This window comes from Penicillium rubens, assembly GCF_028828025.1.
Source record: "Penicillium rubens strain IBT 27055 chromosome Unknown utg000003l_segment0_segment0, whole genome shotgun sequence".
In the NCBI taxonomy this organism is placed as follows: Eukaryota; Fungi; Ascomycota; class Eurotiomycetes; order Eurotiales; family Aspergillaceae; genus Penicillium; species Penicillium rubens.
In genome coordinates this window covers 8808309-8831792 of record NW_026890601.1, presented here as the reverse complement: position 1 = coordinate 8831792, position 23484 = coordinate 8808309, and the positions used below count along the sequence as shown (strand labels likewise).

At 49.2% G+C, this 23484-nt stretch overlaps 7 protein-coding genes across 7 annotated transcripts; 4 read left to right on the top strand and 3 right to left on the bottom strand.

The window, feature by feature from the left end:
* Positions 1-337: 337 nt before the first annotated feature.
* N7525_009605 (uncharacterized protein) lies at positions 338-2184 on the top strand (the record flags this gene model as incomplete). The annotated part of the gene is made up of 2 exons (XM_002563663.2): positions 338-1306; positions 1372-2184. The coding sequence occupies 2 exons, from the start codon at positions 338-340 to the stop codon at positions 2182-2184; spliced, it is 1782 nt and encodes a 593-aa protein (XP_002563709.2).
* An 813-nt stretch (positions 2185-2997) lies between these two features.
* Positions 2998-3312, top strand: N7525_009604 (uncharacterized protein; the record flags this gene model as incomplete). The annotated part of the gene is made up of 1 exon (XM_061214794.1): positions 2998-3312. One exon carries the CDS (start codon positions 2998-3000, stop codon positions 3310-3312), a length of 315 nt encoding a protein of 104 aa, XP_061069225.1.
* A 776-nt stretch (positions 3313-4088) lies between these two features.
* Positions 4089-4609, top strand: N7525_009603 (uncharacterized protein; the record flags this gene model as incomplete). The annotated part of the gene is made up of 2 exons (XM_061214793.1): positions 4089-4319; positions 4484-4609. The coding sequence occupies 2 exons, from the start codon at positions 4089-4091 to the stop codon at positions 4607-4609; spliced, it is 357 nt and encodes a 118-aa protein (XP_061069224.1).
* A 1484-nt stretch (positions 4610-6093) lies between these two features.
* On the bottom strand, positions 6094-7512 carry N7525_009602 (camp independent regulatory protein; the record flags this gene model as incomplete). Its single annotated transcript, XM_002563660.1, has 1 exon — positions 6094-7512. One exon carries the CDS (start codon positions 7510-7512, stop codon positions 6094-6096), a length of 1419 nt encoding a protein of 472 aa, XP_002563706.1.
* An 8139-nt stretch (positions 7513-15651) lies between these two features.
* On the bottom strand, positions 15652-17778 carry N7525_009601 (tRNA modification protein MTO1; the record flags this gene model as incomplete). The annotated part of the gene is made up of 2 exons (XM_002563657.2): positions 15652-17614; positions 17675-17778. The coding sequence occupies 2 exons, from the start codon at positions 17776-17778 to the stop codon at positions 15652-15654; spliced, it is 2067 nt and encodes a 688-aa protein (XP_002563703.2).
* A 275-nt stretch (positions 17779-18053) lies between these two features.
* Positions 18054-18738, top strand: N7525_009600 (acireductone dioxygenase (Ni2+-requiring); the record flags this gene model as incomplete). The annotated part of the gene is made up of 3 exons (XM_061214792.1): positions 18054-18131; positions 18181-18552; positions 18607-18738. 3 exons carry the CDS (start codon positions 18054-18056, stop codon positions 18736-18738), a joined length of 582 nt encoding a protein of 193 aa, XP_061069223.1.
* Positions 18739-18947: 209 nt separating this feature from the next.
* mmm1 (ERMES complex subunit MMM1) lies at positions 18948-22768 on the bottom strand (the record flags this gene model as incomplete). Its single annotated transcript, XM_002563654.2, has 6 exons — positions 18948-20388; positions 20442-20472; positions 20525-20674; positions 20952-21122; positions 21183-21230; positions 21292-22768. The coding sequence occupies 6 exons, from the start codon at positions 22766-22768 to the stop codon at positions 18948-18950; spliced, it is 3318 nt and encodes a 1105-aa protein (XP_002563700.2).
* Between the last annotated feature and the right edge of the window lie 716 nt (positions 22769-23484).

Genomic DNA, 23484 nt, shown 5'->3' with positions numbered 1-23484 from the left:
TTAATATGGCAATGCGTCTGTCTCTATTGAATTGCACATCCTTGAAAATGACAATATCATATTTAAGTTCCAGATGCCAGGGGTTGCGTCACAGTGATCATGATCAAGCCTATGCTCACCTGATAACCTCCGCCATTCCTGTGACCTAGAACCCCAGGTGATAAAAAACGTCAAAGAAAATGCTGACCCATGTCTAAGTAGTCATATATAATATTATATAGGACAATATGCCACACAGGCCAAGTCAAATTACCCGCGTCCGCGTCTATAAGGAGCCTCAAGAGCCAGATGGAGAGCGAGAACCAAACTGCGGTCTTATCGCTTTGCGAACGCCACGATGTCGTTTACTTCTGTTCAAAATGGGCGTGTCTCGGACTCACGCTCGTTAACTCCAATTTGCAGTGTACCACCAGTCAAAGAAAAGGAACCACCAGATCCAAATAAGGCGGATCCACGCCTAACTCTCAACCGTGCTCTCATCTATGAGCGCCGACTGCCCGGCGATGCTTATATCACCGGACATGTCCAACGCCTTCAGCATGGATATTACTCCAACGACGCTGTCTCAGATGAGGACGCCAAGCACGTGGATTTCCTCGCCATTGCATTCACCTTTCATTCGCCACACACTACCACGCACCGCATCAAGTCCGCCACTATTAGTGTATCAGTTCATGGAAACCGTGATCTTTCAAGTTCAAAGTTATACCCTCATGGGTATCCACCCGGTAATCCACGCTTCCTTATGCATGCGCCGCATCTGATCTATGGCAGTGTTTCTCCAGAGACCATGGAGTGGACATTCAGTCTGGCTGGGTCCCTCGGAATCTCGGAGATGCCCGTTAGCGCAAGCGTAATTCCCTCGGGGAGCCTCAATGGCCGGTACAAACGCTACGAGATGATGCGTATCCAGGGCTCTGCGCGTACTTTGAAGCACCCAGCTGGCCGCGAATTCGATGTCCAAGCTGGTAAAATCGTCTGGTCCATGGAAGAGAACAATGTCCAGCGGTCCGGTCTGCCGCGCGAGTTTACCTTTGTCATGTTAGTTCAAAAGCCCTCGACAAATAGCAAGATTTCCCTGTCGATCGATGTCGACCCCGTCATCGACGCGATGATTGGCAGTTACCCATCCTTGCTGCTGAAACTGCCCGAGTACCAACCTTTGCCGCGCCGGGGTGTCAATTTCCAACAAGAAGTCGGACAACGGTTTGAGCCCGTGGACCCGGTGCGCGGGTTCAACTTTGCAGAACTCGGGAGCATGTTCGATGAGTACATCGCCATGCCGGGAAGGAAGTTCAGTCGTCAGGTATGTTGACCAGTCAAGTGGCCAATGTATTTATCAGTTCATATAAAGTGAGCCGAGACTAATAGATACTTGTCTCAGATCCAAATCCCAGCCGAGACCGGCACCCCCGAGGATCACTTCCAGGGCACCTACCCAGGACAGTACGGGTCTCTCAATCCAATCCCGTACCAGCAGCAACTGCAGAACAGTCTCTCCCTGCAGAACAGCCTCCTGCAGACGACCCTACAAAATCTCTGGACCATCCAGCCGAGGGGGAAGAAACCCATTCCCGCCAAGTATCCCCCCAAAGCCAAAACCAAAACCAAAGCCAAAGTCACTCCTCTCCCAAAACACGTCATCCCCACCCTCACCCTCACGCAGCACCAACAACCTCCACCATCCCCCAGACAGCCACCACCTCCATCCCCATGAACCTCCACCTCCACCTCGACCCCGCCTCCACCACACACCTCACCAACCTCGCACATATAAGACAGGGTCCCTCCCCTCTATCCCCTCGCCGCAGCCCAAGCCTACGGCGCACGCAAGCACGGGAATTCCCAAACACACGCGTGACGAGTGGGACATTAAATACGCCCACAACCTCCTCGCCAAGGCTAACAGAGTCGATGGTCCCGCATACGGGCGCGCGTCCGCAGCAGCGAAGCTACACCCTTTCGGAGATCACGAAGGGGGATGGCCCTGACGCTGGTCCTGGTGATGAGGAGGAATATAACACGTTGCCTCATCTTCCAAGAATTCCGATGCCCACGCCTGGGACTCCCAGGAGCGTTGCGAGACGGGATTCGGTTGGTGGTGCTCGTGGTCATCGGAGAGGTATGAGTGGTATTAACTCGAAGGCCCAGGCCACAGTGTATCGCTCAACATCCAGAAGCTGAAGATGAAGCCATTCCTACCGCGGCGATGGCACTTCTGCAGACCCTTCGCTCACGGCATGTTGGAGTGGAGTGGACTTTAACCATGTGCACTTCAAATGCAAGTTCGAGTTGTCTATCTGGACTTCCGTCTTGTCTTATCTCGATCAAATGCGCTGTGCTGAGATGTCAATCATCTGCTTCGATGGGACTTGATTCGTTTGTCTCTCGTCTTATTTTGGACGAAAGCGTCTTCGGCATTTACCTCACCCTCACTCGATCCGAACGGGCCAAACTGGTCCCACAATTCGAGTTTGACCTGCGCTCGGCATTTGTTGACTCGTCAACCATACGCCCTTATGACAAGGTATCGGTGCTAGCTTTTCACTGGGAACGACGATATTGGAGTCGTTCCTCTGGATTCGCACTGTGTATTTACTTGTTTGTGTTTTGCTAATGTTTGTTTGAGTATGCTATACTGATTGAGATACCCATTGTCGATATATGAGTTCAGGTTGGATCTGCCTGTTACTACTGTTCGGAATATGGACTTGCTGGGTGACTCCCGGAGTGCCTTGCCACCGTATCGTGGCTACTTGCGACAACCCGGCTTTGTCATGAAGACTAGTTCGGACGTAGCCCATATCGTGGGAGAAGGCAAGACAAACTGGACATAGGAGCATCCCCTGAGCAGAGCACTTGGGGTCTTTGAGACTGGTCCCGATGAGAAACTCTTTTGGCACCAACTAGGTCAGACTTACGCCACCATGTTTGATTCTCATGCTCACACACATATAGGCCAGTTTGCTGAATACATATTTGACATGCGTCTCAAGTATGGGTTCATGGAGAATTCACCCAGTTATCAGCGTTAAACACCTCCAACCAGATCCACCCGGAGAAGACTTATGGGAGAGAACACCAGAACCCGACCAACTGCCAGAGATAGGACCCCAAGCTGTAGAATTCATCCTGGCTAAGCGAACGCGGGACATCGGACGCCCAAGGGCAGACGGCACAAGAGCTCAACGGACCGAATACCTCTTCAGATTCATTGGACGTGGAGCCGCTAACGATCGATGGACCCCGGCCTCAGAACCTGGCTACTCCAGCTGCATCGAACAGTACGAGCAGCGGAGCAGCAGCAACTAAACCCCCAGCGCCGCAAATCTATCTTTACATTACATAAAGTCGACTTTACACCAAACAAGACAATTCACTTAGTGGCTTTCGCAACTATCACACAGACAACCAACTCTCACTTTACATCCATGAAACTCTCACTTTAACCTCACTTATCACTTCTTTGTGCCTTAACCCAGCACTATCTAAACTTTCTTCTGATTAATCCAACTCCCTATGGATCTTTCCATCTACCCCACCTTCTAACACCTTGACACGCTTTCAATCCCAGGCAAGATGCCCAGAACGAAACGCAAGATGGGAGAGGGTGAACCGAAAAGAGGAGGTGATTCGGGCGTTGACCAATAACACCTTGTTGAATGTCCCATCTCTGCGTGAGTACTCCATTCACGAATTTAAGAATGAGCCTCAACTAACAAGCGCACGTGAATAAGTGGCCGGGAGACTTCAAGTTCCCAAAAGAGTTGAGAACGAGACGGAGGATGCAGGTAAAGGGCCGAGTGGGGGCGATTCAGGTAAAACCCCCGTGCAGGGAGCGTCTGGGTAAAAGACCCGCGAGTCAAAACTGCCACTGGCTAGCAAAAAACGCACAAGCTCCGACATGGAGTCTTCTGCGTCAGCGCCTGGAACAAACAAGCAGCTCCCCAACCGAAACCGCTCCGAACCCCGAACATCCGCCCGACTGGCCAAAGAACGAAATTACAAGCCAAACGACACTCTAGGGCATAGTACAAAGAAATGCTGGAGAAATGTTTCCAACAACTTTGGCTTGTGACCCTAAAGACATGGAGAATTACGAGGATTCGGGCTCTTGGCCCTTGAAAACTCGGATTTTGGTACGAGTACGAGCATGCGGACGCAGAGATGGACAGAGAGATTCTCTTAAAGAAGCTAGATTCTTTCATCAAGCAAACCTGCAATATCGATCAATCAATTGTCTCTTCATTGAGACCAGTCTAAACGCAGTGATCCTCAGTCAGAGCTACCTCCTCGCTCCACCAGAGCGCAGCACAATGGTAAGATATCACCTTTCCAATTTCTAACGATACTGAAGTGAGCTAACTTGGAATACATGACACAGACGAAGGGTGGGGGGTCAATCTTGACATTCCCAAACTGAAGCAGAATGGGAAGATGTCGCCTCTGTCCCATTCAAAGAGCTAATGGTGCGCGACAACAGTACCAAGAGCAACAAGAAAAGGTTAGTAAGCCAGACGCAGCGACAAACAAGCGGCAAGGACCCTCGGATCTGGGCATTGGGAAGTTGGTCAAGAATTACATGTCCGAGAACATGTTCGAGAAATGAAATGTTGTGCATCTTCATCTGAGATTAGCCTCTCGGAATACTCGACTAGACGTATCTTGTGGCACAGAGCAAATATTAGTGACCTAAACATCGAAGATCATCTCAGACATTGACGGATGTTCAAAGAGGGTTGGGGTTTGAAAAGGAAGGCTGTTCAAGGTGCTTGTAGCGTATAAATATTGGCTGAGTGTGATTTCACGATTTTTGATTCTATATTCTCCAGACATAGTAGACAATCATATTTGCCTAAGGATTATGCCGCCCAAACAGACTATGGATGTAGTTCGGATTAAGGTATATTGTAAAAACAAAGCTGTACCGCACCTCGATATATATGTACACTGTGCCTAAAATATGATTAATTGCCAACGAAGCAATTAACACAGAACATAACCAGGAGAGAAGCGATACTTCAATACTTCCAAGGTTACCACGAGACTACATAGTTAAACCGAACAAGAAGGGGAAGACGCGATCTTAAACTCATAACCCGTATCACGTACTATGCCAATAAGATCACAGAGTAGAGAAGGCAGAGGCGGACAGCAAAGTATATAATACAGAATATAGCATCTAGAAAGAATACACAATACAGAGTATAGAGACACATTCTGTCGTGCAGAGGAAGCTAATATTGGAACTAGAATATCAAAAAGCCACCACTAAAAGCCACCACTAGTGCACAGAGCCTACAATCCATACTATAGACGAACAAGGAATCAAGTATGAAGTACACGCACGTATTGATAATATCCAGAACCAGCTCCCAGCACCAGGCAAGGAAAAAAAAGGGGGAGTATTGAAGCAATCTTTGATCACTGGCCATGGAATGAGATGGGAATCACTAAAACCCGTCCTCGTGAAACTGAATAGAACAGAGAATAGAGGAAGAACAGGAACCCGCCCAGACCAGATGGGAAAGAAACCATTGGACACCGTGATTGCAGACAAACATACAGCGGCCTTGGCAGCAAATAGATATATAGAAGAGAGCAAGTAAGTAAAAAAGTAGGAATCAGAGTCCAAAGGTAAAAGTAGTAATAAAAGAATAGAACAGTTTTGGGGTTATCGGGTTGTTTTGCATGACATCGTGAGGAATAAAAGAACGCCACCCACCCGGATTCCCAGAACAGAATCAATAGAGCCACCGAAAAGAAAAAGACAAACGAAGGGGGTAAAGTAAAAGCAAAACTGTAGAAAGCAAAAAAAAAAGACAAAAGAGCCACCTCCGTAACAGACCATAAAGCAAAGAGACCATAACCATATAGACAAGAGACAAGAAGGGGCCGCTGTCAGGTACATATATTGTAGCCAACGAAACGGCGTTTTCCTCCCAAACATAACAGAACAGAAGGGTCTATCTCCAGGAAAAACAAAGCAAAAGCAAGTTGGGAAAAGTTAAACAAAAAGAAACAAAATTCCGCCCTGACTCCCACGCTCCATGGCCATAAGCAACACCAAAGACACGGAAAGGTATCAAGAGATTAGATTTGAGGTTGCGCCATCTGTGGTTGCGTCGCCGCCGTAGTCGTCCATGTCGACATAGGTTGCGTGGCAGCGTAAGGCGCGGGTACATAGTACTGGGAGCGATCCGCAGTGTAGTAGGACGGATGAATAGGATTTGACTCGCGACGAACGCTAGCATCCAGACCAGGCATGTTGCGATCGAGTGCTGGATGTGGGTTCTCCAGTTGACCGGACATGCTGAAGCTGCCGCGGGAGTAGGTGGCCGGTGTTGATGGATCCATGGGGGAAGTAGCGTCAGTGGCCTGGCTGCGCGAAGAGATGGAAGAATTGCGGTAAGCGGAAGGGCTGTGATCCGAGGTGGATCTGTTTCGTTCGTTGAGTGAGCTGGACAGCCCCGCGTTGATGCTGCCCGGGATGGAGGCCATGCTGTGTGCGCTCATGGAGTCCATGCTGCCGCCATAAGGCCCTGCGCGGAATGCGTGGTAGTCTTCCTGCTTCGGTGGGATGGCGGTTTGGCCTGGGCTTGGCAGGTATGGGTTTGGCGCGGTTTGGGCTGCCATCGGGGCGCCCATCGAGTATCCCTGGATCGGGCCTTGCTGCGGGGGATGTGTGGCGGCGTAGGGACTGGGGTGCATGTAGAAGTCGTTTGAAGGGGTTGGCATGGCGTACGTGGGAGGGGCCATCATCTGCGGGCGATATCCGTATAGAGCAGCGTGGGAGGGCTCCTGGTTTTCCACGGCGTTGGCCTCGAGCTCGTCGATCGGGGAACGGAAGCTTTGTTTCTGGGTGAGTTCGGTGCGGGGTCGGATAAAGCGTAGGGAATCCACCATCGAGGGTGGGTTGAGGATGCCGCGCATCACGTCCTCCACACTGTAGTATGAGACCAAATGGTGGGTCACGCCCAAAACCGTCACGCTCATCGTCTTCTTGACTAACCCGGAATCCTTGAAGCCGTACGAATCAACCAGGGATCCAACCAATGCCCGCTCAAGCTCCGACTGATGGGACGAACGGTCTGAGAAGGGCCCCGAGCCAGGAGATGTCGGAGAATAGCCCTGGCTGCTATCGTGTCGCGGGTAAGGTTCGCCTGGCCGCCCGGCTGGCACTGGTCGTCGAGTGGCCTTCTTCATGGCGCGCTTCTTCTCCCCAGGAGGAAATGGCTTGTCGAGCTCACGGTAAACGAGGAAGTTCCCCAGAATGCGACTGGGACTCCAGGTGACGCCATCGGTCCAGCGTTTGATGCCTGATGCATTTTCCTCGTAGATGAAGACGCTGCCGCTGCGCACGAGATGACTGCGTTCTCTGTCGTGAGGTCGGCGCGGGACATGATGCAAGACACCGGTCAAGCATGCCTCGAAGAGGATCAAGGCGTCCTGAGTGGTTGCGACATACCCGGTGAATGTGGGCTCTAACACGGCGGCGGTCCCGTTCACCATGATGTAGAGTTGTGGAAGAGATACAATCCCAGGTGCAACCCCCCGGGCTTTTGCGAGTGATATATTCCCCGATCAAATTGTCCAAAGGGTATTTTTTTAAAAAAAAAAAAAAAAAAAAGGAAAAGGAAAAAGAATTAAGCTAAGAGATCGACCAGGGTATGGAGAAGAAGAGGAGGGTTTTGAGTTGGGACCCCTCAGTTGGAGAAATTCCCAGGGATCGTGATCGGCCAGAAGCACGGGCCCTTTCGAGTCCAAGTCAGCGAGTCAACAGGTTGCACCGATTCGATCAGAGAAAGATGGGGATCTACTAGAAACCCGTTCCACGGTTTGAGTTGCGGCAATTCCCAAGCTTTCTTTTTTTCTGGATCCACTGAGAGAAGGGAGGGAAGGGAATAACTATGTACCTAAATGGGGGCCCTGGCTAATTAAGTGTCAGAGAGGGGAAGTAAGAAAAGAAGGGGGGGAAAGAGAAGGTCTGAGTGGTGATATCTCCACAGGGAAAATCATGGTACAATGTGATAATCATTTTGTAGATTATTAGATTATTAGATTATTAGATTATTTACAATATTTAGATTATTTTGGGATTATTGAATTATCCATTACCATTATCGGATTGTCCCATTGTATTATTATATCAAGTTTATACAGTTTATACCTAGTTTGACAGCCCTGCAGAAGAAGTATGGCATGGGCACCCGGGAGTCTAATGGCTTAATGTTAATGTTAATGTTAAAAACTCGGAGGGTTGGAAAGTGTACTTGGATGGTGGTAGACAGAATGCTGAGGCCTGGAGTATCAATGACAGATATGACATGCGATATTATGTTTTGGTGCTTTAATTTAATTTAATTTTTAATTTTCATTTTCATCTTTATTTTATTTCGTTAATTTCATTTGCCTGGATTTGGTCTAGTTGAACCAGAAAAGAAAAAGAGAGAAAAAGAAAAGAAAATCGAAAAAAAAAGGAAAAAAAAAAGGAGACGGTGGAATTCGGGGGAGCGGAGAAATACGGAGAATGAAACATCAAAGTCATGATTTCACCAAACCCTCCGCGAAAAGCAGGTACAGTCTCACTTTAATTAGAGGACTACATCAATATGTACTATATTAAAGATATTATCCTAGTAGACAATATTATATATAAACTATGTAGTATAGTTAAAACAAAGTACACAAAGTAGACAAAGTAGAAGAAAAGCGGAATAGAACAAGTCAAGATACAATCACTCCCCGTCCCATGGGTGATCCCGGTGGAGCCGTGGATTAGGATCGGAGGGTCGCCGTGACATCGTATACCAGAAGTCAAGGTAGCCCCAAGTAGATTTTGACCCTGTACAACGGACAATATACCAAAGTCTACCTCACTTGCAGGTCGATTCTGACTCAGCGGATGCCACATTCGAAAAAAAAAAAAAAAAAAAAAAAAGAAAGAAAGAGAAAGAACAAAGCAGATCATCGCATGTGCCGGTCTTTCTCGAGGAAGTTGTGGAAAGTACAGGACTTGTCTGGGGCTGTGGCCAGTAGCCCTGGATGTCACAGTTTGCATTTCATTGGCTCGTTCTCCTCCTTCTCCCCACTTTTCCAATCTCACGCCCCATAAGAGAAAGGATCGACTTTTGTCTCAAAACAGTTCTGGTTTAACCTTAGGAACCTCAAGAGGATCCCAATCCTCCGAAGGGCGTCATCTCTTCGTCTCATTACGGGGTGGACCACTAATCTCTTTCCCAGCGGAATGGACAGTGCGCGCCATACCGAGCTATTGAAAAATTGACCTCCACCTCGAACTCCGGATGGGTCATGATCCTCCAACGGCAGTCAAGAACAAGATCCTCCACGGTCTGGAGTAGCCAGTCAGACGCGGGTGAAGTTCCATCACACTGGTGGTGATTATTATATTTCTTTATTTTAGTTATTTTAATTATTTAATTATTTATTGCTTTCTCCGGGTCCGGGCATCGGTGACCTTCTGGTTGGATTTGCTGCTCCCTGACTGGTCTCCCATCTTGACGGTCGATGGAATTTCCTAACGAGAACTTGTAAGAGGACTGAGCGCAACCAATCCAAGGTAGATCTCCGCCTTGACCCGTCGATTTGGTGGTATACAATCTACATACAAAGATGTATACTATGTATACTATGTATACCTACATATGTTACATATGTATGTCGCATGTACTCGGTATACAGTATTCGGGTATCAAACCGGCATCCATTTAAACATAATCCCAATCAGCATGAACGGATGTGCAGAACCGGGGGGAACGTGAGAAAACAAACAAAGAAAGAAGGTTAGGCTTCCGGGCTTTAGAGAGAGTTTTCGGTAACTTCATTTTACTTTACTTTTATTTTCTCGGGCTCTACTCTCAGGGCTCGGTTCTCGAAAACTTAGGAAGGGAAGAGGGTCCCGTACCCAATGCAGAACCGTCAGACCAAGAAATTACAACTGGGGTTCGATTGGATGGCCAAAACTTTCGCGGGAGATCCTCAGCAGATCCAGGCCACACTGCCACGCACAGAAGTCTCAGCCTGGCCCATACCAAGACCACAGACCCAACCACAGACCCAACCACAGACCCAACCACAGACCACCTTGGTCTCAGCCACTCGACATTGACATGTGGCCTGGGCTATGCACCCCGGTCGAGCCATGGAGCTAAGGATTTAGGATCGGCGGTTTTCAGGTTTGAGATAGAGGGATAATGAGCGAATTTTGGGAGAAAATGGGAAAATAATTATTTTTTACAGGTGTACGGAGTACATACGGAGCAGTCATGTAGTACATAGCACAGAGAAGGGCTGGACTTGATAAAATCGTAGAACGTTAGTAGTGGTCGGAGGACAGTGCTCCGTTACATATAGTTTCAAAGTCACGATTGGAGGTCCCAGAGGAGTGGTTGGCCACGCTTGTTGAAACTCAATTGGCGCGAATGACAGATGTCAATATATGAACTTTCGTTATAAGAAAAGAAAATAACATAGATATATATTCATTTTCTCTCGAAAATAAATCGAGTACGTAACGTACGCGCTGAATGTGATGTATCGACCGTATAATCGCCGAAGTCCCCGGGATAGAAATCAAGTCTAGGCGGAAGAATCAGGAAGGAGCACACCGAACAAAAACAATAATTATGGAAAAGGAAAAGAATTCGAAAGTTCTGGACCGAAATTCTGAGATCATCGATAATCTGCACAGCCCATCACAGGCCAAGGATTGCTCTAAGCGCGGGGAGTTAACAACTAGACTCCGATTACGAGAAGTAAAGGGAGGTTAGCGTTGGCGGTTAGGCTAGCAAAGGTACCCAATATACGGGAAGGAGAAAAACTATCTTGTACGTAGTCTGTAGCTTGGCATTCCAATCTAATTACCCCACAAATGCCATAGCGAATCATATCATAACCTCTGAGATTGTGTAGTCTGTTCCTAGGCACTCCGTACTCCGTACTCCGTACTATTACGGGAATGTGGTGGCTTGGGAGATCCTTATTAGGTAGGCGTTCCCACGGGCGATCTCGGTGACATTATCTTTCTCAAAAAGATCATCGAGAAATGTACTTCTTGGTCGATCTCTTGGCTCTTATTCGCTCGGAGAAACCCACATCCACGGACAGTGCACACCCATACCAGACACTCGGGGCGAAAGAAGGATTATTACTCCGTAGATTACAGGTGGGGTTGGCTGCTAGACGCTTGAACGGGTAGGTGAATAGCGGTAATAAGCGCCCTGTCAGGTAGAGTTTCACAGTGAAGAAAATAAAAATAATTCTTTTATTCTTATTCAAGTACTTCGTGCTCCGTACTCCGTACCTATATTGTACTCCTCAATAATCAGCTCTAAACCGGTTTGGGGTTAGAAGCGACGCCGATACGAAGATCGCCTCAAACTGGGCACAGCAGAAGCACAGAGGCACAGGACTCCGTAAAGCCACATAGGTAATAATGGGCACATGCACGCACCTTGAAGAAGCAAAATCCAAACAGAAATAACTCACACTAATCTTACTAGTCCCGGTGGCGTCCGTACTATGCTTCCTTTGGAACAAACTAAGAAATGCCGCAACTCTCAAGGGTCTAGCACTAAGGGGCGATCATCATTAGGGAACTTGGCGTCAACGAAGATCCGGTTTGGTCCACTGAGTGGTTTCGGCGGATTGCAGCTGTGTTTTCGGAGGCTCGGTGAAACTCTACACTATAATATATTAATTTCTATGTATGGAGTATACAACATAGCTGGAGATAGTATGATCTACATACACAATCCTTATTCTAGTACTCCGTAACCATAGATACTATTCTACACTGAGCACAGAGTACTCCGTACAATCAAGCGAGATGTGCATTGCATGTGCATCCACACATGCACCACTTTATGCACCGTGCCACAAGCACAAGTCCCTACATACAACATACTCCGTACATTGCACAGAGATCATGGGGAAAGGACAAGGGCAATGGTACCACCTCCCTAATCCGTCCACAATCCCGAAGACTGTTTTTGGGACCGAGTGCTGTCCACCCGCCCTGGCGTCTCTCTACCCCTGATTCTGATTACCGATTGCCTGTTGCCTATTGGCGGTTTGGATATTGCTTTTTATGTCAGAATCCCAGCCACCTGTAACAAACATGATAGGGAAGTTAATATCTTATTGTTTTCTTTTAGCTCAGAGTGTGGATCCGTACAGTGATGTTCCCGGTAGTCATGTCAGGGCAACAATGCTTAACTTGAGTCTTGAGTGTTTTGAAGGTACAACTACGGAGTAACGTCGGATGACTTACTGTCGAGAGTGGAAACAATTTGCTGTCAGCCCCAGGAAGGTGGGTGAGATCATGATGATCGCGATCGTCTATTTATTCCGTTTTGGGGGGAGTTTGGTGGGTGCGCTCTGTTCGATCCCGCTCGTCTGTGCATCGAACAATGGGCTAGTTCTTATTCAGGTACTCCGTACGTACTCCGTCTATATCAGGAGGCAAAATGCAAGAGGGGAAGAGGCAAGAGGCAAATCATCCAAGACATCCATTAATGACATCGGGTCATTTGTATTGTTTCTACCATGGCATCTATCTCCACCTCGTATATCAAGGCATCAGGCCCCGTGATCCTCGTGTCAAACCAGCCGATCGGGTGGATATGGAAACATAAATGAGTCCAATGAATCCAGTGAGTCCTGTAATTTCCACTGATAGTTAATGTTGGCGTGTCACTGGCGTGTCACACACAAGGGATCGCTCACGCCCATGTGGTCAGAAGGACTCTTGGCGGGGATCGTTCGAAGTCCCAGCGCTACGGCTCGTATCTGACTGTCCGACTTGCCTCCTTTTTTTTTTTTTTTTGAAAAGCCGAGGGGAACGGTATTCTAGAATTGTATATGGAAAGATGTACATCGTACATTGTAGGTATCATAAAATACGAGGAATTTCTCATATTATGACTCACTCCTATCATCTCTATGGTGTACGGGCTACAAAGTACTCCGTTGAGGGTCGAAACTTGGTTAATATGAAACAAGGCATCTATTCTTGTTCTGTATTGGGTTTTGCTTTCTCTTCGGTCCTTAATTCAATTTATTTCCTTCGAAGGTCAGATTATATGTCATGAAATGAATTATCGTGATAGTCCCGAGAAGTGTACGGAGTACCGGTGTAAAGAGAAAAGCAACCCCCTCCCTTGGCCTCCCGTTCTCTTTGATAATAGAAGAAAGGCGAGCTAACTAGAACTCCTCAAAGTTAAGGTTTAACTACTCGAGATCAGGTAGTGAGTTGCGATAGTTAACTATGGGGATCATACTTCAAGATCTGATCAGGATGTATCAAAATGCCGGTGACCCACTATTAATAGAGAGATCACTGTTTCTCTAAATTAGGCTAGGGATTGCGAGACAAGCTGCGAACACAGCCACAGTACTAACGGCGGCTCTATGGACGCCAATAACTATCCGACTAAGCTTATAACAATACAAGACTCTCTACATACGGACTTTGGGGACAGTCTTAAGCTTAGTATACAAAGTGTTCGGTGAGTACCACGACGTTGAGACACGTCGCTATGCATCCATATAGTGGATATCTATAGTATCATGGGGCGCATAAAGCTATGATATCAGTCAAATAAAATCGCTAAAGTGAGATCTTCAAGATCATCACGCTATTCAGTCTATTGATAAATGGCGGGCTCAGAAGCAGGTAGTCCAGGATATGCACCGCATATCCCAATAGCCTGTGGCAATTAATGTGTTCCTGAATTTGTGATTGATTCTCTCTATGAAGGCTTGAATACCTAACGCACAATGGAACAAGGAATGTGAACCGAGTACACTTGTAGATCATGATCCACTAAATAGTCCCACCGATCCGGACTCAAAAACAGGGTATGAGGCGAACTACATTGTATGTTGTATGCACGAGAAAGTACTCCATATAATGTACTACGTACTTCGTAGAGGTCCGGTATGTCGCCCACCTAGGCAATGCGGCATACATCGTCACTCCAGCGCCGCGTTATGTTGTACTGCAACAATAATTCAGAATTGCCGATATGTGGAGACCAAGAACACGCATATATGCACCTATATGGAACTCCGCCACTATTTCAACTCAGCTGGAACGTGTTCGTCCCAGTTCGCAAGATAATACCCAGCATTCTAGAAGGCAAATCCTGACATCTGCGGACCCGCCATGTGCATGCATTCCTCACCATGCAGGAGAAGACGCCTTCCCTGCTCAGCTGCAAAGTCATCCCAAATGATCCTGCTAGTGCATGACCATTGGCGCATCACGGACTCCATACTCCGTAATCGCTCTTGCCTCATGCAGACGACAGAAATCCATACAACATGTGCCGAGCACATACTGCAGGGTACTCCTATACCTTGTACATCCTGCTGGAAGCACTATACGGGGTACTAGTCGACACTATAACAGCACAGACCTGCATGACCTCGGTCTCGGTCTGCCATGCAAAGAAGCGCGCTAAGAAGCAAGGAAGCATTCACCCCTTGCGACCCCCTCAACCGCCCAGAACCACAAACCCCTCAATGCCAATATGTTCTGGGCGAAGAAAAACAAGAATATACAGGTGATGTACAGCGCTTAAAAGAGCCAAGATGCATCAAATCGATAGACCGAACGCACTCACCCTCTCAGCTACGCACATCACAACGCCGCGGGGGTAAGCGGAGATGTGATTGTGATATCGGATACATCACAGTGCCGGGGAGCGGGACCACCAATGGAAAGCGCACAACAAGCGATTCGCGCAACCGTTTTCTCAAAAAGGAGAGATGAGATCAGATCGCGGCCAACGGCTTATGCACGCCACTTCCCCCCATTCCATTACAACATACATCAAACAGAACGCAAAGGTCTTGTGGCATTGGACGGCTTGCAGAAGTCGTCATGTACGAGGCTCGATTTGGTAGGGCTTGTTCGTCACATCTGAACGAGGAATGAGATTGGATGGGTGCGGATACGTGCTGCAATCGGGTTCACCAGATGGGGGTGTGTGCGTCGGGGTGTGTGTTTTTGGCATCGAAGAACCGAGGCCTCTATTTTTGGTGCTAGTTTTCGGATGAATGGGTCAGGCGATGATGGTCTTTGTTCTATGCTATCTTGTCCCGATTTGGTTATAGGTGCTCTCGTCTCAGGTCCCCGCACATCCCTGTCGCAAGGAAGTGATCGGTGTCTATCCCTTGCTTATGCTTTTTATGCTTTGGTCGGGTTTCGGGGCTCGAGGGTACGTGGCTTTGATTATCGTATTTTTTGCTTTTTCTCGCGTGTTTTCCTTCTGGGGGAAAAGTATGTTTCTGCGTTGGGTTAGATCTGTTTTTCGTTGGGAAGATGGTTTGGGGGATGCTTGTTTTTGGTTTTATGCTTATTAGCTGTGAGGTTGTTTCCCAAGGTTGGGACCGTTTTCCTCATCTGGACAATTGGTACTTTCGTACTCTTAACGTGGGAGTAGATGATGATGATAATCAAGAATTATGAGATGTTTATGTTCGGATATAAGTTTACAAAATATACAGAGATCAAATAGTATACACGTCTTGTACAGTCAAAGCACATCCAGCGCCGAGTCCCGCTATGCCAATGTATCAAAGAGAAAAGAGAGTCCCATCGAGTCATGCCCATATAATCCAGAATCAAGGCGACGAACGGAGCACGCCAGCAACAGCAGGGTCTTCTCCATCCATCTCCTTGGTAAACCCACTGCCCTTCCGCACATGCATCAGCAACCGCAAAGCACCAACAGGCGTTACACCTTCAATGCGCTTCGCCATGCCAACACTAACAGGTCGCACACGCTGAAGGACCTGTCGCTCCTCGTTGCTGATGCCGTGCACCATACTGTAATCCAGATCCGCCGGCAGTAGCAAGTTCTCGTCCTGTTGGAATCGCTCGGCCATCTTCTCCTGTCGCTTCAGGTACGGCGCATAGCGGCCTTCAATGGCGACGCGGGTGAGGATCTCCGGCGCAAACGAGGCCGGGGTATATGCTGTCCCCGTAGGAGACTCGATGGTAGGAATGAGGGTGTTGATGTCGGTGCCGTCTAGACACAAGATGTCGAGCGCTGAGCGGATCGAGGTGTCAGAGCGCACCTTGAAGCCCTTGCGGGACCAAGCAGACGACGAAAGCTTCGTGTTGCCGAGGAGAGTCTGCAGCTCCTGGATCTGCGCTTCGGTATCGGAGAAGTGGCTCCAACGCTTGTCGGAGACGACGCCAGCATCGCGGGCCATGCGGGTCAGACGCAGGTCGGCGTTGTCGGAGCGGGTGGAGATGCGGTACTCGCTTCTCGTTGTGAACATGCGGTAGGGTTCTGAGACACCCTTTGTGATCAGGTCGTCGATCATGATTCCGATGAAGCCGTCTGACCGAGTCAGGGTGAGAGGTGATCGGTTCTGTGACTCGAGGCCGGCGTTTGTGCCTGCGACGATGCCTTGTCCGGCTGCTTCTTCGTAACCAGTTGTGCCGTTGATTTGGCCGGCCAGATAGAGACCGCTGATGAGTTTTGTCTCTAGGGTTGGTCGCAGGTTGCGCGGGTCAATGTAGTCGTATTCAACGCCGTAGCCGGGCTGGAGCATGGTTACATTCTCGAGACCGCGGACTACTCGCAACATGGCGTATTGGGCATCTGCGGGCACGGTCATTGAAATGCCATTCGGGTAGATGACGTCGTTTGGCGCGAAGCCTTCTGGCTCGAGCCAGATCTGGTGCTGGGTCTTGTCCTTGAATCGGATGATCTTTGATTCCAGGGAGGGACAGTATCGTGGCCCGCGGACAGTCTCGCGGATGTGAATGGATTTGTCCAGATTGGCGCGGATGATTTCATGGGCAGCTTCGTTTGTATGGGTCATCCAGCAGGTAAGCTGGCCTTCGTCGCCCACATCGACAGTTTTGTTAAGGTAGGAGAAAGGGTGAGGCGGCGAGTCGCCCTTCTGCACTTCAAGGGCGCTAAAATCAATGGTCTTCTTGTCCAATCGAGGTGGTGTACCGGTCTTCAAGCGTCCCAGTTGGAAGCCAGCTTCCCGGAGCGACTTGCTGAGACCGTATGTGGGGGCCTCGCCCATGCGTCCCGAAGGGAACACATCCATTCCAATATGAATTTCACCACCTAGGAATGTGCCCGTAGTGATAACCACACGACCCGTAGAAATGACCTCCCCGGATTCCAACCGCACGCCAACAATCTTGCCCTGAGCACCGGGCGTGTTCTCAATGCCTTCCGTGGAAAGCACAATATCAGCCACCTTGCCCTCCACAATGTTCAGATTTTCCGTGCCAGCCAGCTCCTCGGACATATACCGCTTGTAGAGATCGCGATCGATCTGCGCACGCGGTCCCCAAACAGCCGGCCCTTTAGAGCGGTTCAAGACTCGAAACATGACACCAGCCTTATCGATGATCCGACCCGCAACGCCGTCCATTGCATCCACCTCACGAATCATCGTTCCCTTCCCAATGCCGCCGAAACTGGGATTGCACGAGCAAACACCGATATTCTCCAGCGAGGGGGTGACTAACGCGGTGCGCGCGCCAGACCGAGCAGCAGCAGCGCATGCCTCAGATCCAGCATGGCCTCCGCCAATAACAACGACGTCGTAGGGTCTAAAAATGAATCAATTAGCGAGACTACTCGCTCGAAATGACATGGGAGAAGTCACAAACCGCGTATTATCCGTAACAGTCGCGAAACCACGATTCCGACCCATAAACGAGCGGAGCCCGCGGCCCTGACGCATCAGGGCCACCGACCGAGCTCGAAAAGCCATGACGAAATGAAATGCAAACGTTAACCAAAAAACAGGTACCCCGTACTCTGTACAAATCTTGATCAAATCAAATCGATAAGGAAAATTGCATCTATCACGTGACTGTACTTATACCCGGTAACCCCGAGGGCGGTCACACACTGACATAAGCGCTTGCGCCATCGGCCAATTGCGGGGCTGCTGATATTCAGCTATAAGCTGATCTGGACCTTTTTTCAACGAGTGACCCCTCTATACATCCTAAATCTACGAGCTCAACAGTGAGACTATCCAAAATGAAGGCATACTGGTACGACAACGTCGAGGTAAACACATCCCAATTGGGCCGTATCCAGCTTTCCAAGCATTTCCAGGTACCGCCCACCTCAGACTAGAACAAACGCTGATGTCATTTGTTTACAGGGCGACCAGCGCGAGCAGCATGACTCCGGCCGCGCCGTGTCAGAAGAGAAGCTCGCCTCGCTAGGCGTGCTGTACAAGCACTGCCCGACGATCGCAGATGTGGACGCGATCGCCGCGGAGCGCGGATACCGTAACCGCGACGAGGTCTGTGTCTCGCCTGCGACGATGGGCGCCATATACGAGGAGAAGGTCAAGTCGTTCTTCACGGAGCATCTGCATGAGGACGAGGAGATTCGGTACATCCTCGACGGGGAGGGATACTTCGATGTGCGTGGGCAGGAGGACGAGTGGATCCGTATCTGTCTTGTCAAGGAGGATATGATTATTCTTCCTGCGGGGATTTATCATCGGTTTACTACCAATGAGCAGAATGTATGTTCTTTTGAATTTTGTGGTTTTGGATTATGGGGCTGACTCTGCTTGCAGTATGTTAAGGCCATGCGTCTTTTCCAAGACGAGCCTAAGTGGACGCCGTTGAACCGTGGTGCGGAGGTTGATGCTAACCCGCACCGGAAGACTTATTTGGAGACTGTTGTCAGTCCTACTGCGGCTGTTTAGGATGGATCACTTTGATATTGAGATGCGTTATGATTGTATACTTTGCACATAGACTACTGAACGATGGAAATGGGAATTTTCGGATATTGTCTTACATCACTTCTCTTGCATGGAGCTTTTGAATGTACATGGGGACCACGACCCCACTGTAAATCAACCGAAACCATACTTATGTAGGTAGGGATGGTCGAACAACACTTTCACGTATATCAATTGTCTGGTATGCCAGGTGTCCCAACTGGCGTACCCGCTGGCATGGCACCAGGCATCTCAAAATGGTCACTCCTAGCGCCACCACTCTGTTGCCTCGTCATACTCGAACTGCGCAAGCCACCCATATCAACATTGAAACTATTCGTGCGCGAGCCAGCACCAAGCCCTAACCGTGAATCCAGGGCCCCACGGAACCGCAGCCCCTCCGGCTCCCGACCATGATCATCAGAAAATCGGGGCGGCCCGGATGACTCAGTAGAGCCAGCGCTACGCGGTGGTGCCGTTGACCCAGCATCAGAGTCCTCACCGCGTCGGACGCCTGTTCTGCCCATGCGCGGCCACAAGTCTGGAAGTCCGACAACTTGCACTCGAGGTTCGACAACGCGCTCCTCAAACCATGCGTGGACTCGTGCTTCGACGAGCTGCGCTATCTTCGGTACATCCTGCAGTCGGCTGCGGGATCCGATGAGTGAGCGAACGGAGAGGTCTAGGCGGTAATCAGGGAGGAAAGAGAATGCGACGTTGCTTTTCGGGCTGCTTTTTGGGGGAAGTTCGTCTTGCGAGGCTGTGTGCTCTCCGGGACCAGGGGGTCGATTCCCTGCGTGGTCCCTTGGGTCTGATGTGGGAGGTGCTGGTGATCCGGCAGGCGTTTGAAGTGGTTCTGGCGGTTCGGTCGACGCGGGGATCAAGGATATGCAAAGCGTTCCGGAAAATCTGACAACCGAGACTGATAGCGCTATTGGTATTATGGCGGAGCGTGGTTTGGGGTAGTTCAGAAGCATGGATGTCTCGACGGCAATGGAAAGGTTGTCGTCGCTAAGGTCGACATCCAATAGCGCCTGTAGGCGTCCGCCGTCCGACACGGGGTCATCAACGGCGATGATGCGGCAGTTGCTGAAGATGGGAAACTCTTCGCCTAGTGAGATATCGGTGACTTTGATCTTGTCTATAAAAGATGGTTTCTTCTCCGGGTTGTTCATGGCCGCCGTTAGGGAGCTGAGGATTGATGAAGTGGGTGAGTCCTTGAGGGAATAGGCTGTCTCCCGGTATTGAGCAATTGTCTGCGCAATGAGTACGTTGAACCAGTCCAGTGACTCGGGCTGATGCGAGGAGTGATGCATGCGGTGTCGGCCATGTTTGCTCGTAGGGTTGGTAGGAATGGCACTATAGTAGGTTTTGCGGAGGATGGAGCGGGTATTTGTAGAGGTGGAAGGTACCGGACGGAGAACATTCGACGTGGACGGTTTTTCTCGTAATGATTTCTGGCTATCTTGAGGGGGGCTATAGACGGAGCTGTAGCGGCGGTGGGTTGTGCGGTTTGACATGCCCCGGGACGGAGGGGGCGGCGCTTCACCAAAAATGAAGAATTTGATGAAGGCGCCAATCAGAAGTACGACTGAGAGCTGACCGAGGAGAAACCCTTGGGTAAAGGACAAGCTAAGAGGGTGTTAGCAAAATGATATAGTCCACTCCACGGGCAGAGGGCGTACGAGGATTGAGGCGCGAATGGCGCGGGCTCATCTGCATTACTGTCAGTATACCAATTCTAAAGCTTCGAGATAGGATCACTTACGTTGTTGGAGCGCCATTGTCAGCGGCTGTCGACAATCCGTCTTCACAATACCATCCTCAGATGGCGAAGATGTTCCAACTTGCGGATCTCCGGGGCTTGGCCGAGCAGCATATCTCTTATCGCTGATGTGCCAATGTTGACCGCCTGCCTCTAATAATTTAAGGAAGTGCCCTTATCTACTTCGGGACTAGCGTCAATGGCATCTATAATCTATGATGAATGCCTGGCACTCGTTCGCTTCAGTGCTCATCCTGTCATCTCTTGTCGGGCTTTTATTTGAACTGAGCAGGCCCTGAAGTTGTAAATGATTCCTGTACGATCTATACAAAGAAACATGATAATCCACTTGGACCCTAGGTATATATATAAAAACTATGCCGAGATGAACACCCAAGTCATTGCCCGACACCACTATCTACTCTATCACTTGCCCTGCGGGACTGGGGTGCCGACCTGGAGTAGGTCATGGAAGCGCGACGGCTGGTACTTTCCTTCCGAGCATCAGACAGTTGCTGGGCGAACGGTGATTTTTTGCGCATCACCGGTCCCTTCCAGTAGATGACGTAGACGGAGGCCACAAGGAGACAGGAGATACAGACTGCAAAGGCGTTAGAGTGCTGGCTTGATAGAGTGCAAATGTAGGGGGGAGGGCACATACATAGGATGGTAGATGCGTATTCGAGATTACGGTCCGGAGCACCGATATCTGGCGATCCCTTGTTAGCTACCTTTTTTGCCATTAAAATAGGAACTGAGGACCAACGTACTGCTAAAGAATGGTGTAGCTGGCACAGTGAGAGCACCTGCAAGTATGTCTCTCGCGAAGCCATTTCCACCGGTAGCGGAAGCAGAATAAGGACCGTAAGCGCAGATCATGTAGTCGATGGTGGTCATATAGATGGTGTAGTTCGCAATGCCAACAATAGCTGCAAACACCATGGTTCCTATCCAGTGGATTGGGGGCCCTAGACTCGTCCACGCAAAGCCAATCAGGCCAATGGGTAGGCATGGGGAAGTGTACAGAAGCCACCAGAGGCGGGATTCGTATTGCGCATGTTCATCGTCAGGATTCTTCTTTCTCTTGACGGAATTCCTGTGCAGTACTGGGTACATGCTGAGCCAGGCAATGATATAGCCCACTAAGATCGGGATGAAGGACAGGCCTATAGCAACAGTGCTAAAGTGCCACTGCTCGTAGACCAGGCTGAAAGATTGAATAAACATGAAGATTAGAGCATCGCTAAAGCCACTGAGCAAAGACAGCGTCAGCACGATTGGCTCTGTTGCCAGCATCCTGAAAGGGCGCATCCAGGTGATAAGAATTTGACTCAACGAAAAACGTTCTTTAAAGGGCTGGAATTCATCAGGCCCGCAGACGTTAAGGCCAGTCTCCTTACGCTGTTTCTTAGCGTAGTTATCGATCATGATAGTAGCCCGGGTTTCGGGAACAAGTAGCAGATGGCAGATCTGAACAAATCCACCAAAGATCAACTGGATCCACATAGCCCAAGGCCAGGGCTGGAAGGCCTCAACAAAGCCTCCTATCAGAGGGCCTAGGACCGAACCACCCACTGATGAGAATACTACACAAGCCACTGCATAGTGCTGATGCTCTGGCTCCCACATGTCCGCAATCATCCCCAGTGTAACTGAGCCGCCAGCCAGACTGATACCACCGAATGCCCTCCCCACCATGATAGTCGCAAAATTAGGCGCAAGAGCAACAGGGATTTGCCAAATATTTGTGAGGAGCATGCTGAGTTGTAAAATAGGCTTGCGCCCTAACTCCTCACTCCAAGGTGCCCACAGCTCGCAGCCAAATGCATAAGTCACTAGGTAGATCATAGCACCACAGCGTGCAGCCTGGAGGCTGACACCGAATTCTTCTGAAATCCCACCGATGGCATTGGAATACAAGCTGGTGTTAAAGTTCATCGAGGTCTGAACCAGGAAGATGACCGAGATGATCATCCATTTTTTCCAGTTGGGGAAGCAAAATCCCAATTGATCATAGCAGTCGTCTTCATTCAGAACAATATAACCGTTTCGCTCTTGCACATCAAGTGAGCGTCTTCCAGCAGCGGGAGTATGGCTTGACGGTGGCTTTTCCGAGTCCAAAGAGACAGAAAAGGAACGGCGCTGGTCGTGGATGGGTTGAAAGTGGACGCCCTCGTCTGTCCCAGAGTGAGGAGGGCCCAGCGATTGAAGCACTTTATTGCTACTGCTATCCCCATTGCTGCTCATGTTGATTCACTTTCATGAAGTTAATGGGTTCCTGAAAAAGCGACTGTGTAATTGGCCGGCATGAGAGGGCCGACGTCCAGGATTCGGTTGTGAAATGAAATTGACGTCAACAAACAAGATATGTATAAAGAACTATGATTCTAGAAAGACCAGTAATTAATACCGAAGATTAAGTGGATAGAGAGAACCGCGGAAATATTTAAATTCCAGGCTTCTTGCCAATTCAAATATATGGGGGTTCGATGATGTAGACATCCGTCATAATATCCAACTAATCCGATCATCCAATAATGAAATGATATGGATAACCCCAGTATAGAACTGGATAGGCTGACAAAAACCCGGGACGTCACCTTGCATGTATTTCCCACTTGGAGGACAACTAGGCCGTCCCCCCCAAATTGGAAGCGGGATCAACCGACGAGGATGACGACACCACCTCGCTGGGTACAAAGATAGCTCTACTTTTTACACGTCGGCCCAGAATATTCAGTTCGTCCATTCTCCTATCGTTTCCACCCATGTATCTATAGCAGCTCTTTCAATCAATGTGTGGTGTGGACCCGCGTCATCTGCTTAGAACATACCACAAATAGTAGGGGGCCAGTATTCGATAGCCCCAATCCTCATCGGAGAAATATTTAGATGGTCTCATCTGTCATAAATGCCGGTGGAATCAGGCTTTGTTTGTTGCTAGCAGACTGATCACTTGTTGT